The 21,248-nt window shown below is 36.5% G+C and overlaps 1 protein-coding gene across 3 annotated transcripts in view; it reads left to right on the top strand.

Moving 5' to 3' along the window:
* Window positions 1–21,248, top strand: part of SPAG16 (sperm associated antigen 16) — a 173,518-nt gene that overhangs the window by 117,107 nt on the left and 35,163 nt on the right. For all 3 annotated transcript variants that reach the window (XM_087919614.1, XM_087919613.1, XM_087919615.1), the window contains one exon: window positions 15,543–15,669. In XM_087919614.1, the coding sequence (XP_087775740.1) occupies window positions 15,543–15,669 (127 nt within the window). The remainder of the gene's footprint in view (window positions 1–15,542; window positions 15,670–21,248) is intronic.

The following is a 21,248-nucleotide window of genomic DNA, read 5'->3' as shown; positions in this document are numbered from 1 at the left end:
TTACAAACAGCCCTACTTATTGCACCCTAATTACAGAACTGCATATCAATCAATCATGTCAACATCTATTATGCACAGAATATAAAGCACATAGTTCAGGGCATATTTTTAAAATTTTTCTACTGTTTCTTTTTATAAGGAACATTCCTACGGGAAAAGTCTTTGAATTAAAATGAGGATAAATGTGAGGTAACCATATCTTTCTCATAAGAAAATATAGTAAAGCTTCTCTCAGATGTCGGCTGGTTCCTGTTCAGTGTGGGGACATGAAAGGGTACAGTGGCTTTAAAAATGTTCCTTATCTAAATTTCTGTCTGATTACAGCAGGCTCTGAATTCCTTGCTGTTGGTTGAAATCTGATGTTATCATAGAGCACAGGACATAGAATCATTGAAGGGATCTTGGAGATCTTCGAATCTAATGACCTGTTCAGGGCAGGAGACCTTATACCAACCACACAGTTAACATACAATACACCAGTTGATCAGTGTATTGAAAACTTTTAGCAATGGAACATCCACAGCCCCAGGAAGCAAACTATTCTACTCATTAATTATTCTCACTGTCAGGAAATTTCTCCTTAGTTTCAGGCTGGATCTCTCTAATGAATTTCTACTCATTGGTTCTTGTCCTACCCACTGCTGCAGTGGAAAATAAGTGGACCTCTTTGACAGCCTCTTAAACACTGGAAGATAGCTATCGTCATCCTAATCCTTCTCTTTGATAAGCTAAATATATCTATCTCCCTAAACCATTCATCATACGATTTAGTCTCCAGGTTCCTTATTGCTCTTTCTTGCTCTTTTCTGCACTCTTTCTAGGGTTTCAACATGTTGTTTGCATCATGCTGATCAGAATTGAACACAATATTCCAAATGTGGCCTCACTATGGTGGTATAAAGTATCATAATTTTTCATGATCTTTTTTTTAAAAAATACAGTATCAGAATATAAGTTACAGAAGTACAAAGAAAAGTGAAAATAAAGGAGGAAAATAGAGAGAAAAGTGTAAGGGAAAAGAAAAAGAAAAGGACTGACTTCTGACTCATTTTGGTGTAGTAGAATAAGATATTCAGTATCTAATCAGCAAAACCCAAAATCAAGGTTTCATTTTTTTCTGCCTCAAGCATAAAGTCCAAAAGTGGTTTCTAACTAGAAGCAAAACTAATTGTATTCTTTTCTTTAACCAAAGTGATAAATTTAGCCATCTCTGCTCACTCCATCAACTTTTGCAGCCGTTCATCCATTGTGGGAATCAAAGTATCCTTCTATTTTTGTATTCTTGCTGCTGTCAACAATGTATGACATCAAAGATCCATTTTTTTCAAGCTTTTTAGCTATTAAACCTAAAAGAAAAGTCTCTAGCTTTATCTTTATATTTACTTTAAGAATTTCTGTATTAAGATGTGTATCCTACTCCAGTATTTCTTTGCTTTGTCATTTGTCTACCATAAATGATAAAAAACTTCCTTCTTTACATTTACATTTCCAATATTCATTTGAAATGCCTTTATATATTCTTGACAATTTGTCCAGTGTTTGATACCAATAGTACATCATCTTATAAATGATAATTTAATATGAATTTTAGACCTTTTGTCCACATATTTTCCCATTACTCACGCATATTATAACCAAAGTTCTTTGCCCACTGAATCATATGCTTTACATACTTATTCCCCAAGTTCAATTTCAATAACAATTTATAAACCTTAGCAATAATATGTTCATCATTATTCTAATTCATTTTTTACCAAATCAATTTCATAACTCTGTCTAGTTTAAATCTTTCAAATGTAAATAAGTAAACCAATGGCAAACATGGACTTCTGGTGAAAGTGTCAACTTGACAGTAACACCCCACCCCCACCCCCATTTTCGGTTTGATATCGATTCTCTACAATTTTATACTTAGAGCTGATTTCTAAGTCTCAAGAAAGTTCCTGAGGGAAGGGAAAGCTCTGGAAATCAACGCTTTTGATCCCCCAGATAGCTGGGTGCTCTCAGGGAGCTTCTTGAAAGAGTAATTGGGTGAGTCTCTGACTGGGAGGCAGGACAACCAAGAAGCAAGTTCACTGTGGAAGAATCAGCCTCTGTTCCTTAGAAGGTTATTTTTATATATTTACCTTCTGCTTTAACAGAGGCTCCTCTTGGCTGCAATTTGCTTTTTCCTTTTTGTTGAAACATCATCGTTTGTGAAGCTGTGTGATTTTAAGATGATGAGGAGAGGAGAGGGGATGGTTCTGAGCCACATAAGTGGTGGGCACACTCACACAAACGGAGCTTTGTGCACAAGTGCAAGCATCTTCCACTTGTGGAAGTAGAGCTGCACACATGATTACGCTCAGCTGCTGCTTGTGCAGCCCGGATGCAAATAGCCCAAGGCCCCGGCGGTTGGGGACCCCTGTTCTAGAAGGTTTTATTGCTTCTATGCTGATTCTGCTGAACTTTTTTGGTTTTAGATCAAAGACTGCTTAAATGATGCTTTGAGTCTGTTGTGACCATCTGATTAGCGAAGCTATCTGACTGTAATGAGACACTTGATTACATGAAGAGGCACAAAATCTGAACTTTATTTGCAGCCTATATTGTAGTGATGCTCTTTTCACTACATGAGAGAGTCAAAGACCATAGTATCATTAACATCATCACATTAAACAGAGTTAATGTTATTTATCTTAATTATATCTTGGGATAATGGCTACACAGAAAAGGATGGAGAGAACATCAGGAAAACTTGAACCCCCTAGGAGCTATTTTGGAAGAATATACAACTAAAACACATGAAACAATCCAAGCAATAGGAGCAAATTAAATTAAAATTAATTTAATAGAATCCATTTTCAAAGGAACTCCGCAAGGAGATATATCACTTACACTTATCCTCAAATCTAAGGAGGAGTTGGAATCACTTCTCATCACCTTAATGCTATCCCTTTGTTAATGGAACTAGCTCTGCATTGGCTTTTTTGGCAGCTTCAGCACACTACTGGTTCATACTTACAGTAAATGGTGGTCCACTCGGATATGTCCACTAGGACATATAAATCCCCCTCTTAGTAACTGCTGTTGAACCAAGTATCACCTATTCTATACCTCTGTGTTTGATTTTTCCTGCCTAAGTGAGGACCTTACTTTTCTCACCACTAAATTGCAGCGTTTTTTGGCTAGGGACCAAATGCTTAAGTCTGTCAAAATCCTTCTGAATCTTGAGTCTATCTTGTGTTAGCAATTCCCCCTACTTTGATGTCATCTACAAATTTGATGCAAATTCCTCTTCTATCACCTCATTATCAGTTTACCATCCTTCTGTAAACACTTCAGCAAAGTTTCCAGGCATTTTTATTTTTATTTTAAACAGTATCCATTTGTGACATGCTATCTTGAAATCATTACAAAACTATACTGATATTAATCATGCTTAAGTTATGTATTATTTATGCTAAACAATAGCTTAGGAAAGAAGGCTTTTCCTTGTAGAAGCTGGAATGGTATTATCAAAAATATTTCATACGATATTAACCTTCTTTTAAAGTACATAAAGTAATTGTGACAATTGATCATGGGAAAGTGGTGTGCATAATGCATTTTAACTTCAACAAAGCATTTGATAAAGACTCTCATGAGAGCCTAATAGAAGAATAAGCCTAGACAATGGTATCAGGTTAGGATTAAGATAAGATGATCCTCCTAATTCAACACATAACCCCTAGAGCCACCACAAATTGAAGCCAGCAGAATTGCTAATGGGCCACTAACTCAGGTCACAAGTAGACAGGCTACATCCAAATTACAATGCAGAGGGACCCACTGATTCGACTAGTCAGCACTGGTCATTTTACATAGGGGACTTAGTGTATGCCCACAACTATACCGGGAGGACTGCCTGGGTCCCTGCCAAAATAATCACAATTACAGGCCCTCGTTCTTACTAGGAGGAATTAGAAGACAGTAAGATATGGAAGAGGCATATTGACCAACTCCAGGGCCAAGTAGGACACTCTGTCCTAAGACAACCAGAAGGGGAGCTGGCCCTAACAACTAAGATCCCTATACACTCCGAACAACAAACTGAAACTCCATCTACAATTAGCTCAAATCCGAATCAGCAATGCATACACATACCTGAAGAACCAAGAATCCAGTGAAGAGTTCTCAGGGAACCGATTCCGGCAGAGCCAGTCATGCCCCAAGAAAACTTCCAGGCATTTCCATTGGCTGACTCCAGAGCAGCAGCAGAACTGACTGTTCAGGCTGCCGCCGCTGCTCCAATTGAATTGCGCAGATCAAGTAGAGCCTACCATCACCCCACCTACCTGTATGACTATGTCAGTTAAACATTGCTGATTGGATAATGCTCTTTCCTAAAGGGGAGGGATGTTGAATGTGCTAATGAGGGAAACCAAGGGATGAAGATTTCTCTCCAGTCCACCTTTCCAGTGGGAAAATAATGGTTTAAAATCATTGTTCTGCCATGCTGGCAGGAAATTGGATGAACCTCATTGGTTGGGCTGCCTGAAAGCTCCCTTTAAAAGAGGGAGCTGCCAGACAGCCACTTTGCTTCATTGTACTGGTCACCTAATAAAGAGTTGTAGTCACTACCCTGAGCGTCCTGCCTCTTCAATCAGCCCCAACTTAACATAAGCAGTGTGGACAAAAGCCAGGAAAAGCTTCCTCAGGGAAAGGTAAAAAAGAACCAAGTTGTTAAGGAAACAATGGAAAAAATGTCATCTGAAACAGACAAAAGAAGTTGGGCCAGAACAAACGGGGAGCCCCTCCCCAAGTCTCACCAGAACAAAGCAAGGACTTTGTGGGATAAAAGAGGTCCTGGAACCCACCCACTCTTTGAGTTGTCTTTGGACCCAGACTTGGCAGCTTCTGTCCTTCTGACTAGTGCCTGCCAGCCTAGTTGAGTATGTGGGTAAGTGTGGATGTGGATGTGTTTGTGTTTGTGTGAAAGAACAAATAGATTGTAACTAGTAAAGTTTGCCATGACTTTAAATTCGTGTATTCTGAAAAACTGTGCCTCAGTGTTCAGTTGAAAGTGATTTGAGTGTGGCAATTTTCCAGGGCTGTGATTGTGTGAGTGAGTGACCATAAATTGAATCTGGGAGCACATGTGTAACAACTGCCTGGGCTAGTCCTTGCAGTATTCTTGGCAAGATTCTTCAGAAGTATCTTGCCATTGCTTGCTTACTTGGGCTGAGAGAGAATAACTGGCCCAAGGTTATCCGGCTTTGTGCTCAAGGTGGGACTAAAATTCCCACTGTCCAGCCTGATACCTAAATCACCACACCAAACTGGGTTGCATCATTTGCATAAGGAATTTGTATGAGAATCAGGCGGTGCAACATATTGTGCAGGCAAAAAAGAACTAGATGAACAGTGTGATGCAGCAGGGGGAAAAAGAAAATGTAACGTCAGGGTGCATCAATAAAGTATAGTGTCAAGATCAAAAGAAGTCTGCATTTCTGTTCCTCTCTATCTTCTCTATTGTTCAGTTTGCATTTGAAGTCAACTTGAAGAGATAGATTTCAGATGTACATCAGGAAAAGCTGTATAAAAGTAAAAATCTTTCTCTGGCTTTAGAGATAGTGAGTTCTCTTTGGCTGGACCTCATTAACTGTATAGCTGTGTTTGAGGGGATACAGTAGATTTCCAGCTATGAATAAACAAGTTGATGAAGAAATTTACTGAATTCCAATATTGGTTAAGCTTAGCAATATACATAGTCAGTCTAAATCAAAATGTATCTACACATCCATGCTCAAACTTTTTAGATAGTTTAGAAAGTTACAGTCATACAGTCACAAGTGGGACTGTAAAGGTTCTCACAGCCCTCCTTTTGACTCATGCAGTATACAGGTCCTCGATTGAAGGCAGGTTGGTAGTAATTGTTTTTTCAATTTGTCCTTATAGGAGTCAATCACTTATTGCCTGCATACCAATACCAAATAAACTTTGACCTTCCTCACCAGCATTGGTCAATTTTGAACAGGATCCGTGCCCAATATGATGTCTGCCAGGAGTCCTTTTTTAAGTGGGGTCATATCTCTACCCCTCAATGTGACTGTGGTGCTCCTTGACAAAATAACCATCACATTGTGTCCGAATGTCCATCAAGAGTTTACACTGGCCCAATGTCTGATTTTTTTCAACATAGACCACCCTGTCCTTGAATGGCTGGGTGGACTGGATGTTTGAAGCACTATAAGTCCATGTATTTGCCATACACCATATATGTATATGTATATCTACAAAGCTGAATACCATGTGTGTGTGTGTGTGTGTGTGTGTGTGTGTGTGTGTGTGTGTTTTCTCAAGTTTTCGTGGGTACTTACATCTATGGCATTCAGCTTTGTTCAGGTATTTTCCCACGTCATTGTAGTTGTGCTTTTAAAGTTGTAGCAACGTTTCGGCAGAATCTCATCTGCCATCATCAGGCTTCTGTATTGTGTTCTTCTGTGAGTCAGACTTTCACAGCCGTTTCTATTTTAAATTTGGGGCTAGCCTACTGCTGTGCCAGAATGGTTTTTTTCTTCATCCTTTGTCAAAGTACTGACAGCTAACGGCTTCCACAAAAGCAAAATCACCGGCTTGATCCACAAAAACACACTGAGACATAATGGAGACATAGAAGATCAACAGACCTATGGAACAGCTGTCCTGCCCTACATAAGAGGTACTACAGACAAAATCAATAAGATACTACACAGGCATCACATCAAGACTGCCTTCAAAACAGACAGAAAAATAGCAGCCATCCTTAGAAACCCCAAAGATAAAATTGACCTGGAAAACCAAGGCATATATGAAGTCCCCTGGCTAATGTCACCCACAAACCCAAACTATGGTTAAGATACATCGATGACACATTTGTGATTTGGCCCCATGGAAAAGAAAACCTAACAATTTCCTAACATACCTAAACAGCATACACCCCAAAATCAAGTTCACCATGGAAATGGAAACCAACAAACAACTACCATTCCTAGATGTACTAATCTACAAAAAAACAGATGGCACCCTAGGACACATCATATACCAGAAGAAAACACACACCAACCGCTACCTCAACGCCCAATACCACCATGGCCCAAACACTAATTGTTAGAACCAAACGCCTGGCAGACAAGACATACATAAAGACTGAACTATGCACCCTGATTAAAGTACTGACAGCCAACAGCTTCCACAAAAGCAAAATCACCAGTTTGATCCACAAAAACACACTGAGATATAATGGAGACCTAGAAGATGAACAGACCTATGGAACAGCTGTCCTGCCCTACATGAGGTACTACAGGCAAAATCAGTAAGATACTACACAGGCATCACATCAAGACTGCCTTCAAAACAGACCAAAAAATAGCAGCCATCCTTAGAAACCCCAAAGATAAAATTGACCTGGAAAACCAAGGCATATATGAAGTGCCCTGTGCATCATGCCCGGCCACATACATTGGACAGACCAATACAAGAATAAGTACCCGCCCAGATGAACACAAAAATGCAGTCAAAAAGCTGGAACAGAATTATCAGAGAAGCCATAGAGATTGAAAGACCTGAAAGCATGAATAGAAGAAATGATTCCACCAGACTGTCAATTATTTGGAAGCCTGCACTCACAAACAAAAAAATTTCCACACCACAAGCCAGGCAAACACCTGGGCACAAACAGATCCCCCCTGATACCTCCAGCTCAAACACACCCCAACCAGGCACCCAGATGAAACCTAGCTTCCTAACAAATGATAGCCGTCCATTTACTCAGAGCCAAGCTGCACTAAAAGCCTCCAGTACAGGAACACAATGTTGCCAGCCAATCAAGACACACAAAAAAGCCACAAAACAGACAGAAGATATTAGAAACACCAATCAAGCAGAACACAGCAAACTCCAAGACCAATAAACACAGACTAAGTCTCCCAACCAATCAGGATGAAGAAAAAACCATTCTGGCACAGCAGTAGGCTAGCCCCAAATTTAAAACTGAAACAACTGTAAAAGTCTGACTCACAGACAAACACAACACAGAAGCCTGATGATGGCAGATGAGATTCTGCCGAAACGTTGCTACAACTTTAAAAGCACAACTATAATGACGTGGGAAAATACCCGAACAAAGCTAAATACCATACATGTAAGAAGTACCCGTGAAAACTTAAGAAATATACACACACACACACAAACACACACACCAAATAAATTAAACACACACACACACACACACACACACACACCAAATAAATTAAACACATACACACACACACACACCACCCAAATAAATTAATTGTGCTCTGCAGCTGGAAGGAATTTTTGTATTATTGGTTACAGTTCAGTTGCTCATAATTTCAATAGTGCATGAAAGGAAAAGATCATGGAAGTATAGGTTTCCTTAGATTAGTTATTGAATTTATGAGAAATGGCAATTTTTTGCAGTTGACATTTCTCTGTTTCAATATAACCCATAAGAGCAATAATTCAGAACAAGTCTTATGTTATTTGAATCTGAGCTGAATAACATTTTACATTCATTCTTTTACAGCTAAGAAAATCACAGAGTTCTTTCTTAGCAATAAGTTATATCCCTGCATGGAACTGATTTTGCTATATGGCAAGTAACAATTGAACATAGTAAAGAGAAGGGCAGGGTGCCTTGCAAAATAATAACAATTATAGAAGGATTGAAAACTTCCTTATGCTTCCCTCTAATTTCCCTAGAATTAATTTAAACATTCGGGGGAGGCATAGTCAAAAATCCCATGTATTATCAGTGCCTTAAAACATCAATCCTGAAAACAAAATATACTGTTAAGAAGTCTTATTTTCTCAGTGATATTTCAGTTTATTTCAAGATCAAATTTATAGATTTTAAGGATATTGTATAAGAGACAGAATGGCTAGGATCCAAAGAACTTCCCAACTGATTTAATCTAAAACTATTTTGATCTTTTCTTTATATATACATTTCCCCGTTTCCTGCATCTCAATAGAATTGTTAACAACTGTTCAAAGGAGTTCTCCAAAAGGAGATGTTGATATGGTTGTTTTATTAGTAAACTCTCAAACAAACAAAAAACAGAATAATGATGATGTCAACATGTAAAGGAGCAATAAATGCAACTTTATTTCATTACTATTCAAATATTGCCAAACCATGTATTGTGAAAGCAGAGCAAATACCTCAATAATTCAAAAATAAAAGAATGAATAAAATCTAAGCCTGTTTATGTAGATTAGTAGCAAAACATAGGAAATTCAAACCCTGAACAAGGGATACCCATTTTGGTATAATGGTTAAGTACTGTCTGACCATCCATTCTGCTCTTCCCTTACACATGAAAGATGGGTGACTTTGATCCAGTTTTGGTACCTAAAATTCTTAGCTTATCTGCAAGTATATATAGTATATGCAAATTAGGATCTTGGTTTTGATTATACTATGGCATGATCACCATCGTTTCTTTGTATTGTTAGTCTTACAAATAGAAAAGAATATTTGTAGCTCAGAGTTGAACTGTGAGTTCATTGATGCTCTCTGAGCTTGGCTCTTTTCTTGCAGACATTTCATTACCCAACTCAGTAACATCATCTGTGCTAGAAAGGAGCAGGACCCCTTCTTTTGTTTCTGGTAATGTATCTGTATCTGGATATGTATTTCTGCCTGGAAGTTTAGTGGTGAATTAAGCCTGCAGTATTTGCCTTTCTCCATTGTCTCAATTAGCTTCTTAACCCTGATTTACATAATCAGATACTTGCACTTTCATCTGACATCAAGAATCCCATTCTGACAGAGAATTTAGACTACCAGCTTTTCATCCATTCTACTAACAGCAGAAAAACTAAGAAAACCACAAATGTTCTCTTGCTCTTGAGCAGAGAGAAATTTGTTCTGAATGAATAGATAGTGACAAGGAAAGAAATTAGATGAACTTGTACAAAACTACTCTTGCTTGCTATTGTGTAAAAAACAAAGATTGAATTTTCACAGAGAACATTACAGTATAGTTTAATATTCCACAAGTACAGGTTAATTTGTTCAGTAATTATGGGATACATATTGTTATTGTATTAGTCTTATTAGATTATAAAACAATCTATCAATTTACCCAAAAAAAGGATATTCAAGCTCAATATTTCAAAGGTTAGTGCTGTCAATGTTGAAAATTCCAATAAAGAAACAAAGGATAGCAACAAAAAGAATAATTCTTACTTTAAGATTCAGAGGTTTATTTCCTGAGCAATTTGGAACATAAACAACCATCATAACAACACAATATCACAACATTACTTACATTAATAACCCATTGTAATGACGTCCAGTGACATAACTGAGCCCAGCAAGGAGTAGCTATGGCCAGTAGCACCGAACTCATCCCAAGACTTTCTTTTTATACTTTTCTGCACACATTTCACACTTTCTTACTGACAGTCTCCACATATACCCCTGTATATCTCAAATCTCTATCCTTGTTTTTCATCCTCAGCAGGTTTACAAATAGTTCTGATCCACTTTGAAATCTTTCTATCTAAAACTTTGGTTCATGTAGCTTTTCAGGACCTTCTTTTTCCACTTAGGCCTTATCGATTCTAATAGATCAATAGGCTATGTTTTCATTTCCCACAATGCTCATATCAGGTACACATTATTAGGTTGATTTTCTAATAAAGAGTCATGGAGAAAATCTATCTATGTGGTTGCTAAGTGTCAATGACAACTTTATGACATAATCTAACACAGAGAGAGAAGAGAAGAGAGCTGGAAGAGACCTTGGAGATCTTCTAATCCAGTTCCCTGCGCAAGCAGGAGACTCTATACCATTTCAGTCCAGTCTCTTCTTAAAAGCCTTCAGTGATGAAGCTCCCACAAAGTCTGAAGGCAAGCTGTTCCAGTAGTTAACTGTCCCCACTGTTAGGAAGTTTCTCCTTATTTCCAGGTTGCTTCTCTCCTTGATTAGTTTCCATCCATTGTTTCTTGTCCTTCCCTCCAGTGCTTTGGAAAATAAATTGACCCCCTCCTCTTTGTGGCAGCCCCTCAAATACTGGAATAATACTATCATATCACCCCTTATTCTTCTTTTCTTTAGATTAGCCAGACCCAAAATCTGCAGCCATTCTTCATATGGTTTAGCCTCCAAACCTCTTAGTTGTTCTTCTCTGAACTTTTTCCAAACTCTCAATCTCTAAGGTACTTAACAGATCAGGTATTAGTTTAGGAATACTAGATAATAAATTTCCATGCCTTAACAAATAAGGAATTTTAGATGCGTCAATAGGATTAACATAAAACAAACCAGATAGCCAATGCTTAGCTTGAATAAAGTGTCAATTAGGGAAAAGTTCCATTTTCCCACTCAAAGTACAGTTTTTCAGAGAACATGCAGGTTAAGGGATTATAATTATGAACCACTATTTTCTATATGAATGTTACATGGCAAAGAATACAAAATTGATCCTCAAAGAAGCAAGGGTTGCAATTCTTACCAGTGTTACAGAGGATTGAAATGACTCTCAAGTTGAACCAAGAGACGGCTCACTTCTGCATTTTCTGAGTTTTATTATTCCAATCCATAGTAAAAATTAACATGAACTATAGGTGGACAATGTGGAAAATTGTTTCAAGAAAATAATTGAAGAATAGGTTATTTACAAATAATCAATAGTTTATTTGTATTTATTTATATGCATCTATAGATGTATAAGATGATTTACTAGTGAACTCATGAAGCTATTTTGAAATAAATAATATGAAGCAATGCAAGTAGAAATATCTCTTAAATTATATAAACCAATTTCTGAGATAAATTCATTTCAGCACATTTGTCAAAATACTAAAACTTGGTTCCTGTTTTGAGCTTCCCCAAAGATGGACCACTGACCGCGATCGTGCACAGCTTTGGTTTGTGCTTTGGTGTCAGAGAGCCCCAATCCTTTGGATTTGGGGCAGAAGCTACCTCGTAGGGGTGGCGGAGGAAGAGGAGACTGTCAGCTGGGTAGAGGGGAGTCAGAAATCCCCTCCCCAGCTTGGCAATTGCTCCCTCCTGAAGACGCGGTGGACTAAAATGGCCACCCTGAAGGGGAAGATTAGACTGGAATAAGATTGTGCAGGAGAGAGAGAAAGAAGCGAACAGCAGGAGGAATGGGATGATATAATCAAATGGAAGATACCCCCAAGATTAACATTTCAAAGAATCTTTAAGAAAGGATCTAAGTGGCGAAGAGAAAGAGAAAAAAAAAGATGTGAATTGCTTTTGATAGCATCGGGGCTTCGAAACCGCAAAAAGTAGAAGCTGGAGAAGGAACTATAGAGAAGAAAAAAGAAAAGAGGGGGTGAAGATTTAGCATAATAAAGAGTACCATCTCAGTTAAACTCAACTTGTTTTTCTTTTAAAAAACTCTTGTTTCTTGAAATTGCATGGAAATTGATACAATAAAGGAAGAACTTTGAAAAATTGAAACATTGTAAAAAAGAAAGAATTAGGAAGATTCTGCCTTTGGATTAGTTGCTGATTCTGACATGAATTTGGCACTGGATTAGCGGAGACTTAAAAACTTGAGAGGAAGAAAAGTTGACTGTTGGAAATAAACTTTAAAGATACTATTTGGATTAAATTGCAAATCAGAAAGTTGTAAAATGGCAATTTCTCTTCTGGCATTAAAAATGGAACTCAGAAAAATGAAAGAAACACTACAAGAACGAGGTGAATTGCTGGGTTTTGCTTTAAAATTTATTGAAAATGCGACAGCAGAATATGAACAACAAAGACAAAAATCAGAATAGGAGGTGGAGCAAATCATAGAAGAGACTATCTTTAGTGATCATCGAGAACCAAGAACTCTTGAAAGAAAGAAGAAAAGAGTTGGAAATAAATACAGGAGATTTAAGAAATTAAATAAAAAGGGGAATATCCAAAAAATTAAAAAAGGGAAAAAGAGTCAGCAGAAATTCAAAGGGCGAAAGGAAGCTATAAATAGAGAGAGGGATAAAAACTGGAGTGAAAGAACAAAGGAGAAAAGACGGGGAAAGAAGGACAAGAAACAGGTTTTGGAAACAAAGAAATATGGGAATTGTAAAAAAAATGGGGAAATCCTTAATTGGACAAGGAGATAATGGGTGATTATTATATAGAAAGGGGATTCTGCAAGGTACTGAGGGGTAATATAAATAAATTTATAGTTATGAAATAGGGACATATAGACTGACAAGATGGAAAAACAGAATTGTTATTTTTTGGATAATGGAATCTAATGCTCTTCCTCTTTATGTAGAGAGATAATTGTAACAAATAATGAAATAAGTATATTAGATATAGTGATATATTTTTAAGATTGGAATGTTGGCTTTTTTGGTTTAAATATGAATGGAATAATTAATGGAATATGTGTATTAAATATGTGGAAATAAAGGAAATGATATAGGAGGAGAGCTGAAATGGAATTAACTTTAGGGTTTAGGATTGTTTTACTGTTTGAATGAGTAGATTAATAAGTCCTTTTGGGGGGGGGGGGAATTTAATGAAATTTAAAAGGAGAAAAATCATGCAGAATCTGATTTATATATGCTATGTAGTTTTAAAGGGATTATTAAGTTTAATGTTTTAGGTAATGTTAAATGTTTTAACAAGATTTAAAAGGGGTGAAAATGAATTTATAACTTAGAGGTGGCACACTTATATTGAGATTTCAGGGGCAAACCAATTTATAGAAGAAGTGTCTTTTTTAAATTAGAATTTAAGATGAAATATACAAATGTGACAGTTAAAAGTACTAAAGTATAATGATTATGAAGTTATCATAAGTGAATTAAATAATGAGATAAATATTTGGAATAATACAATAAAATAGAAAATGTATTAAAAGCACTGTTAAGGAATTGGATATAAAAATTGAATATTTAACCATGGTCATATTTGTATGTATAAGTGAAACCTGTAATCATGCTGTTCACTAAAAAAGAGATGTTAAAATATGGAAAACTGAATAAAACTTGTTTAAAAAAAATACTAAAACTTACTGGTGTGGTGCCAAAATAGAAGATAAGTTTACAAGATAAATTAAAATATCTGGGTACAGTCTAAGGCTCCAAATTATAAACATAGTAGGTTTATTACTGAATGAGATCTACATTAGATCGGATTTATTCTAATTTATAGAGAAATCAAATATGATACCAAAATCTTCTATCAAAGAAATGTTGTAATGGAAAATGTTTCTTACATAACTACAAAACATGCATGGGTACCAATATGTCAGCTACTATAAAAGAAAAGACAGAATTTTCAGAATTTTTAATAGCAAGAGTAAGGTTTATAATTACATTAAAAAGAAAAAGTGCTGAAGAATGTTCTTTGCTCTTGACACATGTGATCTCAGCTCCTTTGAGTCTAGGTACTCTCCATGGTTAACATTGGTTTCATTTCAAAATTCAAAGTTGGGTTGTGCATGCTTAATACTTGGATGGAAGACTATCAAGAAATCCTAGAACAGTTGGGTATCCTAGGAATTCAAGAAAACAGTGGAAGAAATAAAATTAATTTGCTTTGTGGTATATGTGCATGAAATCACCAACAGTTTGTCTCAAAAAGATTTTATTTTTGACTGAAGGGATTAAGTCATAAACTGTTACAATTATTGAAAATAGCAACAGCACTTAGACATATATGCTGCTTGATAGTGTTTTACAGCCCTCTCTAAGCAGTTTTACAGAGTCAGCATATTGCCAACAATCTGGGCCCTTGTTTTACTGACCTTGGAAGGATGGAAGGCTGAGTCAACCCTAAGCCTGGTGATATTCGAACTGCCAAATTGCAGGCAGCTGGCAGGTAGCAGAAATAGCCTGCAGTACTGCATTCTAACCACTGTGCCATTGTGGCTCCATGTAGAGGAGAATAAAAAATTGGGGCAAAAAAAAAAACCCTCTTCCAAATTTATAGTAAACTAAAAGTGAGTTGTAAACCAAAGACAGAAAAACAAATTTTGTGAGATGTCTAACTATTGTCTTGCTTTTACTATAACCTTCTACCAATCTATTTGTTTATTGGACATATGCTCCCTATTTCAAATATATAACTCTGGGCAATATTACAGAATTAATATTTTAATACATTAAAAGGATAATATATATAAAAAGATGAAACCCATCCAGCAAACACAGCAATCAATAGTCAACATAACCATTCACTCACACACAGGGGGCAGGATGTGGGTGCTATCTCCTTTTAGATAAGAAGCAAAATAAAATGGTTGTATATGAACCTATATGTGGAGATAGCCAGAAGAAGTTTATGAAGCAACCATGTAAGCCTGGCAGAAAAGGCAGATTTACTGATTAATAGACAAGTACTTTGAACAGTTTCTTGTGTGTTGCAAGTATTTCTTTCAAAAGATTTACATAGCCATACAGTGACATTCAGAATGAAATATTTAGGGAAATGATTCCTATATTTTCTCTTAGAGACATTTGAAGTTTTAACATGTCCACCTTTATATTATAATCAAGTTTTTTCCCTCTTCTCCCCTCCCCTCCCTGTGCTTTACAGGGAGATACAATTGTTTCCTGTGATTCTTATGGTGTATTGAAACTGTGGGATGTTCGGAGGGGAGTTCCAATGCTCTCCATTGATGCTGGTCCACACCCTGGCAATCAGGTGGCTTTTGATCCTTCCGGTAAGATCCTTCTTGACACAGGAGATATAAGGGACAAAGATTTTACCAAGGCCGTTTGTCTGCAGTGCTGGATTTATTAAGAGTTTTAGAAACCTAATTAGATGTAATTCAACCATTGTCTTGTACATACGTAGAACAGACTTCAGAGGTGAAAAAGAAACAAACATAAAATGTTGCTTTCATTGAAATTAATGAAATCAACAGAAACAAACCCATAGAAGAAATATGAAGGCTGCATAATATTTTTTTCTGTGAATCCAAAACTTATACAAGTATTCCTAATAAACAGTAGACTTTATTCATGCCATAACAAATAGCCTTAGATTTATAAGGAAATTAAATATATATGAACCCATGTAAATGGGTTAGTTTCACAATGCTTCCCAGGGCAGAAAGTGCATCTGTCATCAAGTTGTGCTTTTTGTCCCTTAATATTAAAATAAGCACTCGCTAAAAACATCCAAGGTTTTTTTTATTATTTAAAATTTCCTAGCTGGAATAATTGCATTTTTGTACTGTCACAGTTAGATTCCTTTCACAAATACCCAAAACTATTTCAAAAGAAAGTTTCCCATAAACTTGCATAGACTCACTTACACACCTAAGCCTAATTCAGAAGACTCAGACAGTTGTCTTCTAGCTATTCAAATCAATTAATCTAGAGGTAAATAGAAGAGAATGAATATATGTAGCTCATGCTTGAATTGTGGAGTTAGTGGTGTTCTTTGAACTTGGTTCAAGTAGATAGCACCTGGTTAGATAATAAACCGTAAAGAATTCCACAATTTAAATATCTTATTGTTTCAGGTATTGACCCATTCATAATGAAATTCTTAGCCATCCCCACTAAAAATTATACATAGATACTATTCCTGAAGTATCAGACAGCCATTAGAACTGATAACCTGATGTCCCATAAATTTAGTCAGTCCATTTTTAAAACCATAAATACTGTATATGCATTATCACATTTGATAGCTGCAAATTCTGTGGCTGAATTGTGCCTTATGAAAAAAAAAGGCTTTCTTTTATTGATCCTGAATCTTCTCATTTAATTTGAATGAATTATTCTAACATTGTGAGAACTAATAGTAATTGCTGTATTTATTTTGAATTTATAACTAACTGCATAACTGCAGTAGACTAAAACAATTGAAAGAATAATTTAATAAAATGCCCAGGACATATAATAATCTCCACAGATTCAAAATGGTTGGTAAAAGTTATTTCTTTATGATTTGTGGGTGAGCATTTTAAGCAAATAACATTTTTAATGCTTTTAGAACAGGGGGGGGATGGCATTTTTCATCTCATGCAGCCTCTCTTTGAAGCAAGCAAAAATAATTGGTCTTCTTCCTAAAGAGCTGTTTTATTTCCCTTTTTTTAAATTGAATGAATCTTATCCTTAAAAATAAGATTATTTTCTTCCTTCCTTTCTTCAAGCAAATATTCCCTTTACAAACGAAGTACTGTACTTCCTTCTTATAATAATTGCATTCAGCTTAGTTTCATAAAAGGATTACCCTGATTTATACAGGCCCTTGGCTTTTCTGCTTATTAGCTGTCCCTGAGCCAGCTGCTCTGTTGTGAACTCACTCTGATAGACTACTACATGCAGAGTGGCTGCCAGCAAGAATGCAATGTATGAAAATTCTCCTATTGTTCAAGCAACCCATAATACCCTCCATGCTTTTCAGAATGAAGCCCTTTCTGAGCACCTTCTCAATATTTCCAATAAGGGTTTTTTGTTCAGAAAAAGTGTACCCACTCCTGAAATAGCATCACCAAATGGGAACTGTTGCTTTAAATCTAGGCTGCAACAGCTCTCACATTGCTAAACCTGAGGCTGTTGCAAGTGAACTGACCCTGAGAAGGCAAAGAAGCAATATACAAACTGTGTTACCCACAGCTGTAGGAACTGCTGAGGATGTGCCAGAGGAAACATTGATTGACTTATTCAGTGCATTGTCAGAACCTGAGCAAGTTAACATCATTCAAAGATTGGATGACCTAAAAGAGGCATTGACAACACTACAGCAAAGCCTCTATTTAATTTGGCTCCACTAACCACGCAATCTTGTGACAATGTATTTAATCAACAAACTGCCTCTACTTTAACAGTAAAAGAAGGTACTGTCATACAGGCTGACTGTGGGGTAACTTCACTGACTGACCCAACCTCTGAGAAACAACTGAAAGACAAAGGGCTTCATCACACAGTGTCCCCTAAACTGACAAACACTAAGGAGATAATCTAGCTTCCATCTTCAATTGATTTAGAAGCTCCCATAACAGCTTTTCACAAGATGAATCAGCTATGCCACTCCAAAAATGGACATAAATCTACATTTATAGATTTAAACCAGAGTACCTGCCCATTGGGAAAAAATCATTCTTGGAGCAAGAGCAAAGGCAACCGAGATATAGAGGAGCAACAACAAGTTCTGCAACCCATGAAGAGAAATATCGAACCTCACAACAATTGTGTTTATATGGGAAGCTTAGATGATATTGATCTGGCTCCATGTCAAGTTGACATCTGACATCTTTACCATCCAGCCAATTAACCAAGCCAGATCATCTTGCTTCTGAGAACCCCATACAGTTGGTGACCTGGAACATAGTGGTCTGGAAAGGGATAGTTGATAGTGGACTAATGAGCTTTTTCTCTAGATTTGACGTAATAGCCCTTCAAGAAACTTGGCGAACCGAAGTGGACGAACCAGTACAACTGCCAGGCTTTCAGGGATGGGCCTCCCCAGCCCAAAAAACAAAGAACAAAAGGGAGACTCTCTGGTGGACTATGCATTCTTATAAAGCAAGAATTGCAATGGCAGGGAGAGAAATTATATAATGAAGATAAGTATCTGTACTTTCTAGCTGTCAAATTTGAATATGACCAGTTTGAGTTAATATTGGTAAATGTGTATATTCCCCCAAGCACATCCCAGCACTATAATTCTGAATAATGGATGTGCCTGGAAGTTATCCTAGAAGATATAGCAATACTGTATCCTCAGTCCATAGTGGTTTTATTAGGAGATCTGAACACTAGACTGGGTCCCTCTTTGTATGAGCTTGCCTAGAAGAAGGGAATCAAAGAGTTCTTTGAAAACCATCCTCAGTGGCTCTCGAGAGATTGTAAAAGTAATGCCGCTGGTTTGCTTCTAGTCTCCTTAATTTTTAAGGGTAATCTCCAAATTTTGGGAGGTAAGGATAAGAATTACACATACCCTTATACATACCACTCAACTAATTCAAGCAGTGTACTGGATCTCTTTTGTGTGTCTAGAGATAAGGCTGACCTCTTCTTGGAGGTCATAGTACACCTTAGCGACAATAGCGATCATCAGCCTATAAGTGTGACATTGCGAGGCCATTCAGTTTTAAGACCATATAACATGGCTGACAGATGGCTTATTAGAATAAGGCTAGAAAGTAGAATTTGTATTTCATCAATCGGCCTTCAGCCATCAAATCATCAGCTGGAGCTGATGTTGAATAATAATGCAATGCTTGGTTTCAAATACTCCAAAATACACACTATTTCATGCAGCTCAGAGAAGCAAAATCACAAAAATCATTAAAAACTATGCATTTTATTCATCATGTCATTGGGGGTAATCATTCTGTTTTCCAAAGTCCTAGGGTTTGCAGGAGTTACATCGGCCTACTGAGCAATATTTTACTAGCCCTGTCTTGAGCCAACAATGTGCAGTAGCAGCCCAAAAAGCTAATATAATCCTGGGTTGTATAAACAAAGGCATAGAATCAAGATCACATGAAGTACCACTGTATAAAACCACAGTAAGATTCTGAAACCAATTTTAGTCATCATACTACAAAAAAAGATGTTGAGACTTTGGAAAAAGTTCAGAGAAGAGTAACTAAGATGATCAATGGCCTGGAGACTAAAACATATGAAGAACGGCTGCAGGATTTGGATTTGGTTAGTCTAAAGAAAAGAAGAATTAGAGGTGACGTGATAGTAGTATTCCAGTATTTGAGGGGCTATATTTGAGTATTTGAATATTTGAGGGTCTAGTATTGTAAGAGGTGGTAGCATGGGAAGGTTTCTTTTAAACTCAACCACCATTTCTACAGTTTTGAGTGTGTTCAGTTCCAGATTGTTCCGGTTATACCACGAGGCAAGTTATACAACTTCCTGTCTGTATAATGATTCAGATGAGACCAATCACTGTTGTATCATCTGCAAACTTCAGTATTTTAACAGATGGATCATTTGAGATGCAGTCATTGGTATATAAGAAGAGAAGAGGAGAAAGCACACAGCTGGGGGGGGTGGGTGGGGGCTTGTACAGGTATCAGATGTGATTCTGCTTAGCTTCACTTGCTGCTTCCTGTTTGTTAGGAAGCTTATGATTATGAAATATAGATGAAAAAGCATTTTCCATCTGTACTTTTACTCTTAGAGCTTATGTGAACGTATACTTGATAATTAATTTAAATCCTTACTTCTAAATATCAAACTCATTTGAAACGTAACTGTTTTTCAGATAATATAGATTATATTTATTTTTGCCAAATGTTTACCTAATTTTTCTTATCTATGGATTCTCAATTTATTTGATTTTATCAATTTATCAATAGGAATTATAAAATGCTCTATTCAAACAGAAAAAAAATAAGAGAAACCGGATTTGAGGAGATACTGTTTTTATTGCTTATTACTACTGCCTACCTTCTAAAAGCTAGATATTGCTAGCCAGATTAAAGCTAGATAACTGCAAGTATCTTTTCATAGTCTGAGATCTTTTCAAAGCCTGAGATGCTTTGAATTGCAATTATCAGCATGACAATGATAGGTAATGGGCTCTCTAGTTATACAGGCAGTAGAAGTCTCCAGGTTGGAAAGGCTACTATAAAAATTCTATCTAGAATAGAACAAAGCAAACAAATGTATCAACTTCAGTATGTTGCTGTTTAGAGGACTGGATTTATCTATTGTAATGACATCTGGAACAAAGGCTAGTACAATGGATACAAGATCTTCCTGTGCATACAAGGCATTCAGATTTGGAAAGGCTATTCATATGATAAATTAGTAGATTTAAATCCATCTGACAAACTGCCTGTCCTGATATTTGTTTCCTGTATTTTATCCTGCAATTTCAATACTTTGCATTAATGTTGCCACTATTTTTCTACAGTCTTTTGCTGCTAATTCCCAAACCCAATTAAAATGCAAACAGAAGAATATAAAAGGCAGCAAAATAAGCTTTGATAAAAGGTTTGATAAAAGCTTTGATAAAAGGTAGAAAAATAAGTAAACCATTGGAGAGGATTGATACATGATTATAATGTGCACATATTACCCGAAATATTTAGATTATTAAAAATCTGACTCAGAATCTATAAGGTTCACCTCTCTTGAGCCATTAAATCAATAAATGTTGTGTCTTGCAATTTCATAAGAACTTTTCCGTAATGAGTGTTGAGTTTCAGATTAAAATAGGTTATTGTAATTTTAGTTCAAAGCTATTACAATTCCTCTATTAATAGCTGATAAAAGGAAGGTTAGTGCAGTAACAAAATGATTTACATAGAATCAAAATTAG

The sequence above is a fragment of the Pseudonaja textilis genome, chromosome 1 (assembly GCF_049901715.1).
Source record: "Pseudonaja textilis isolate UNSWEBS1 chromosome 1, rPseTex1.2, whole genome shotgun sequence".
Classification (NCBI taxonomy): domain Eukaryota; kingdom Metazoa; phylum Chordata; class Lepidosauria; order Squamata; family Elapidae; genus Pseudonaja; species Pseudonaja textilis.
The sequence above is the reverse complement of the archived record's forward strand: the minus strand, read 5'-3'. Positions and strand labels throughout refer to the sequence as shown.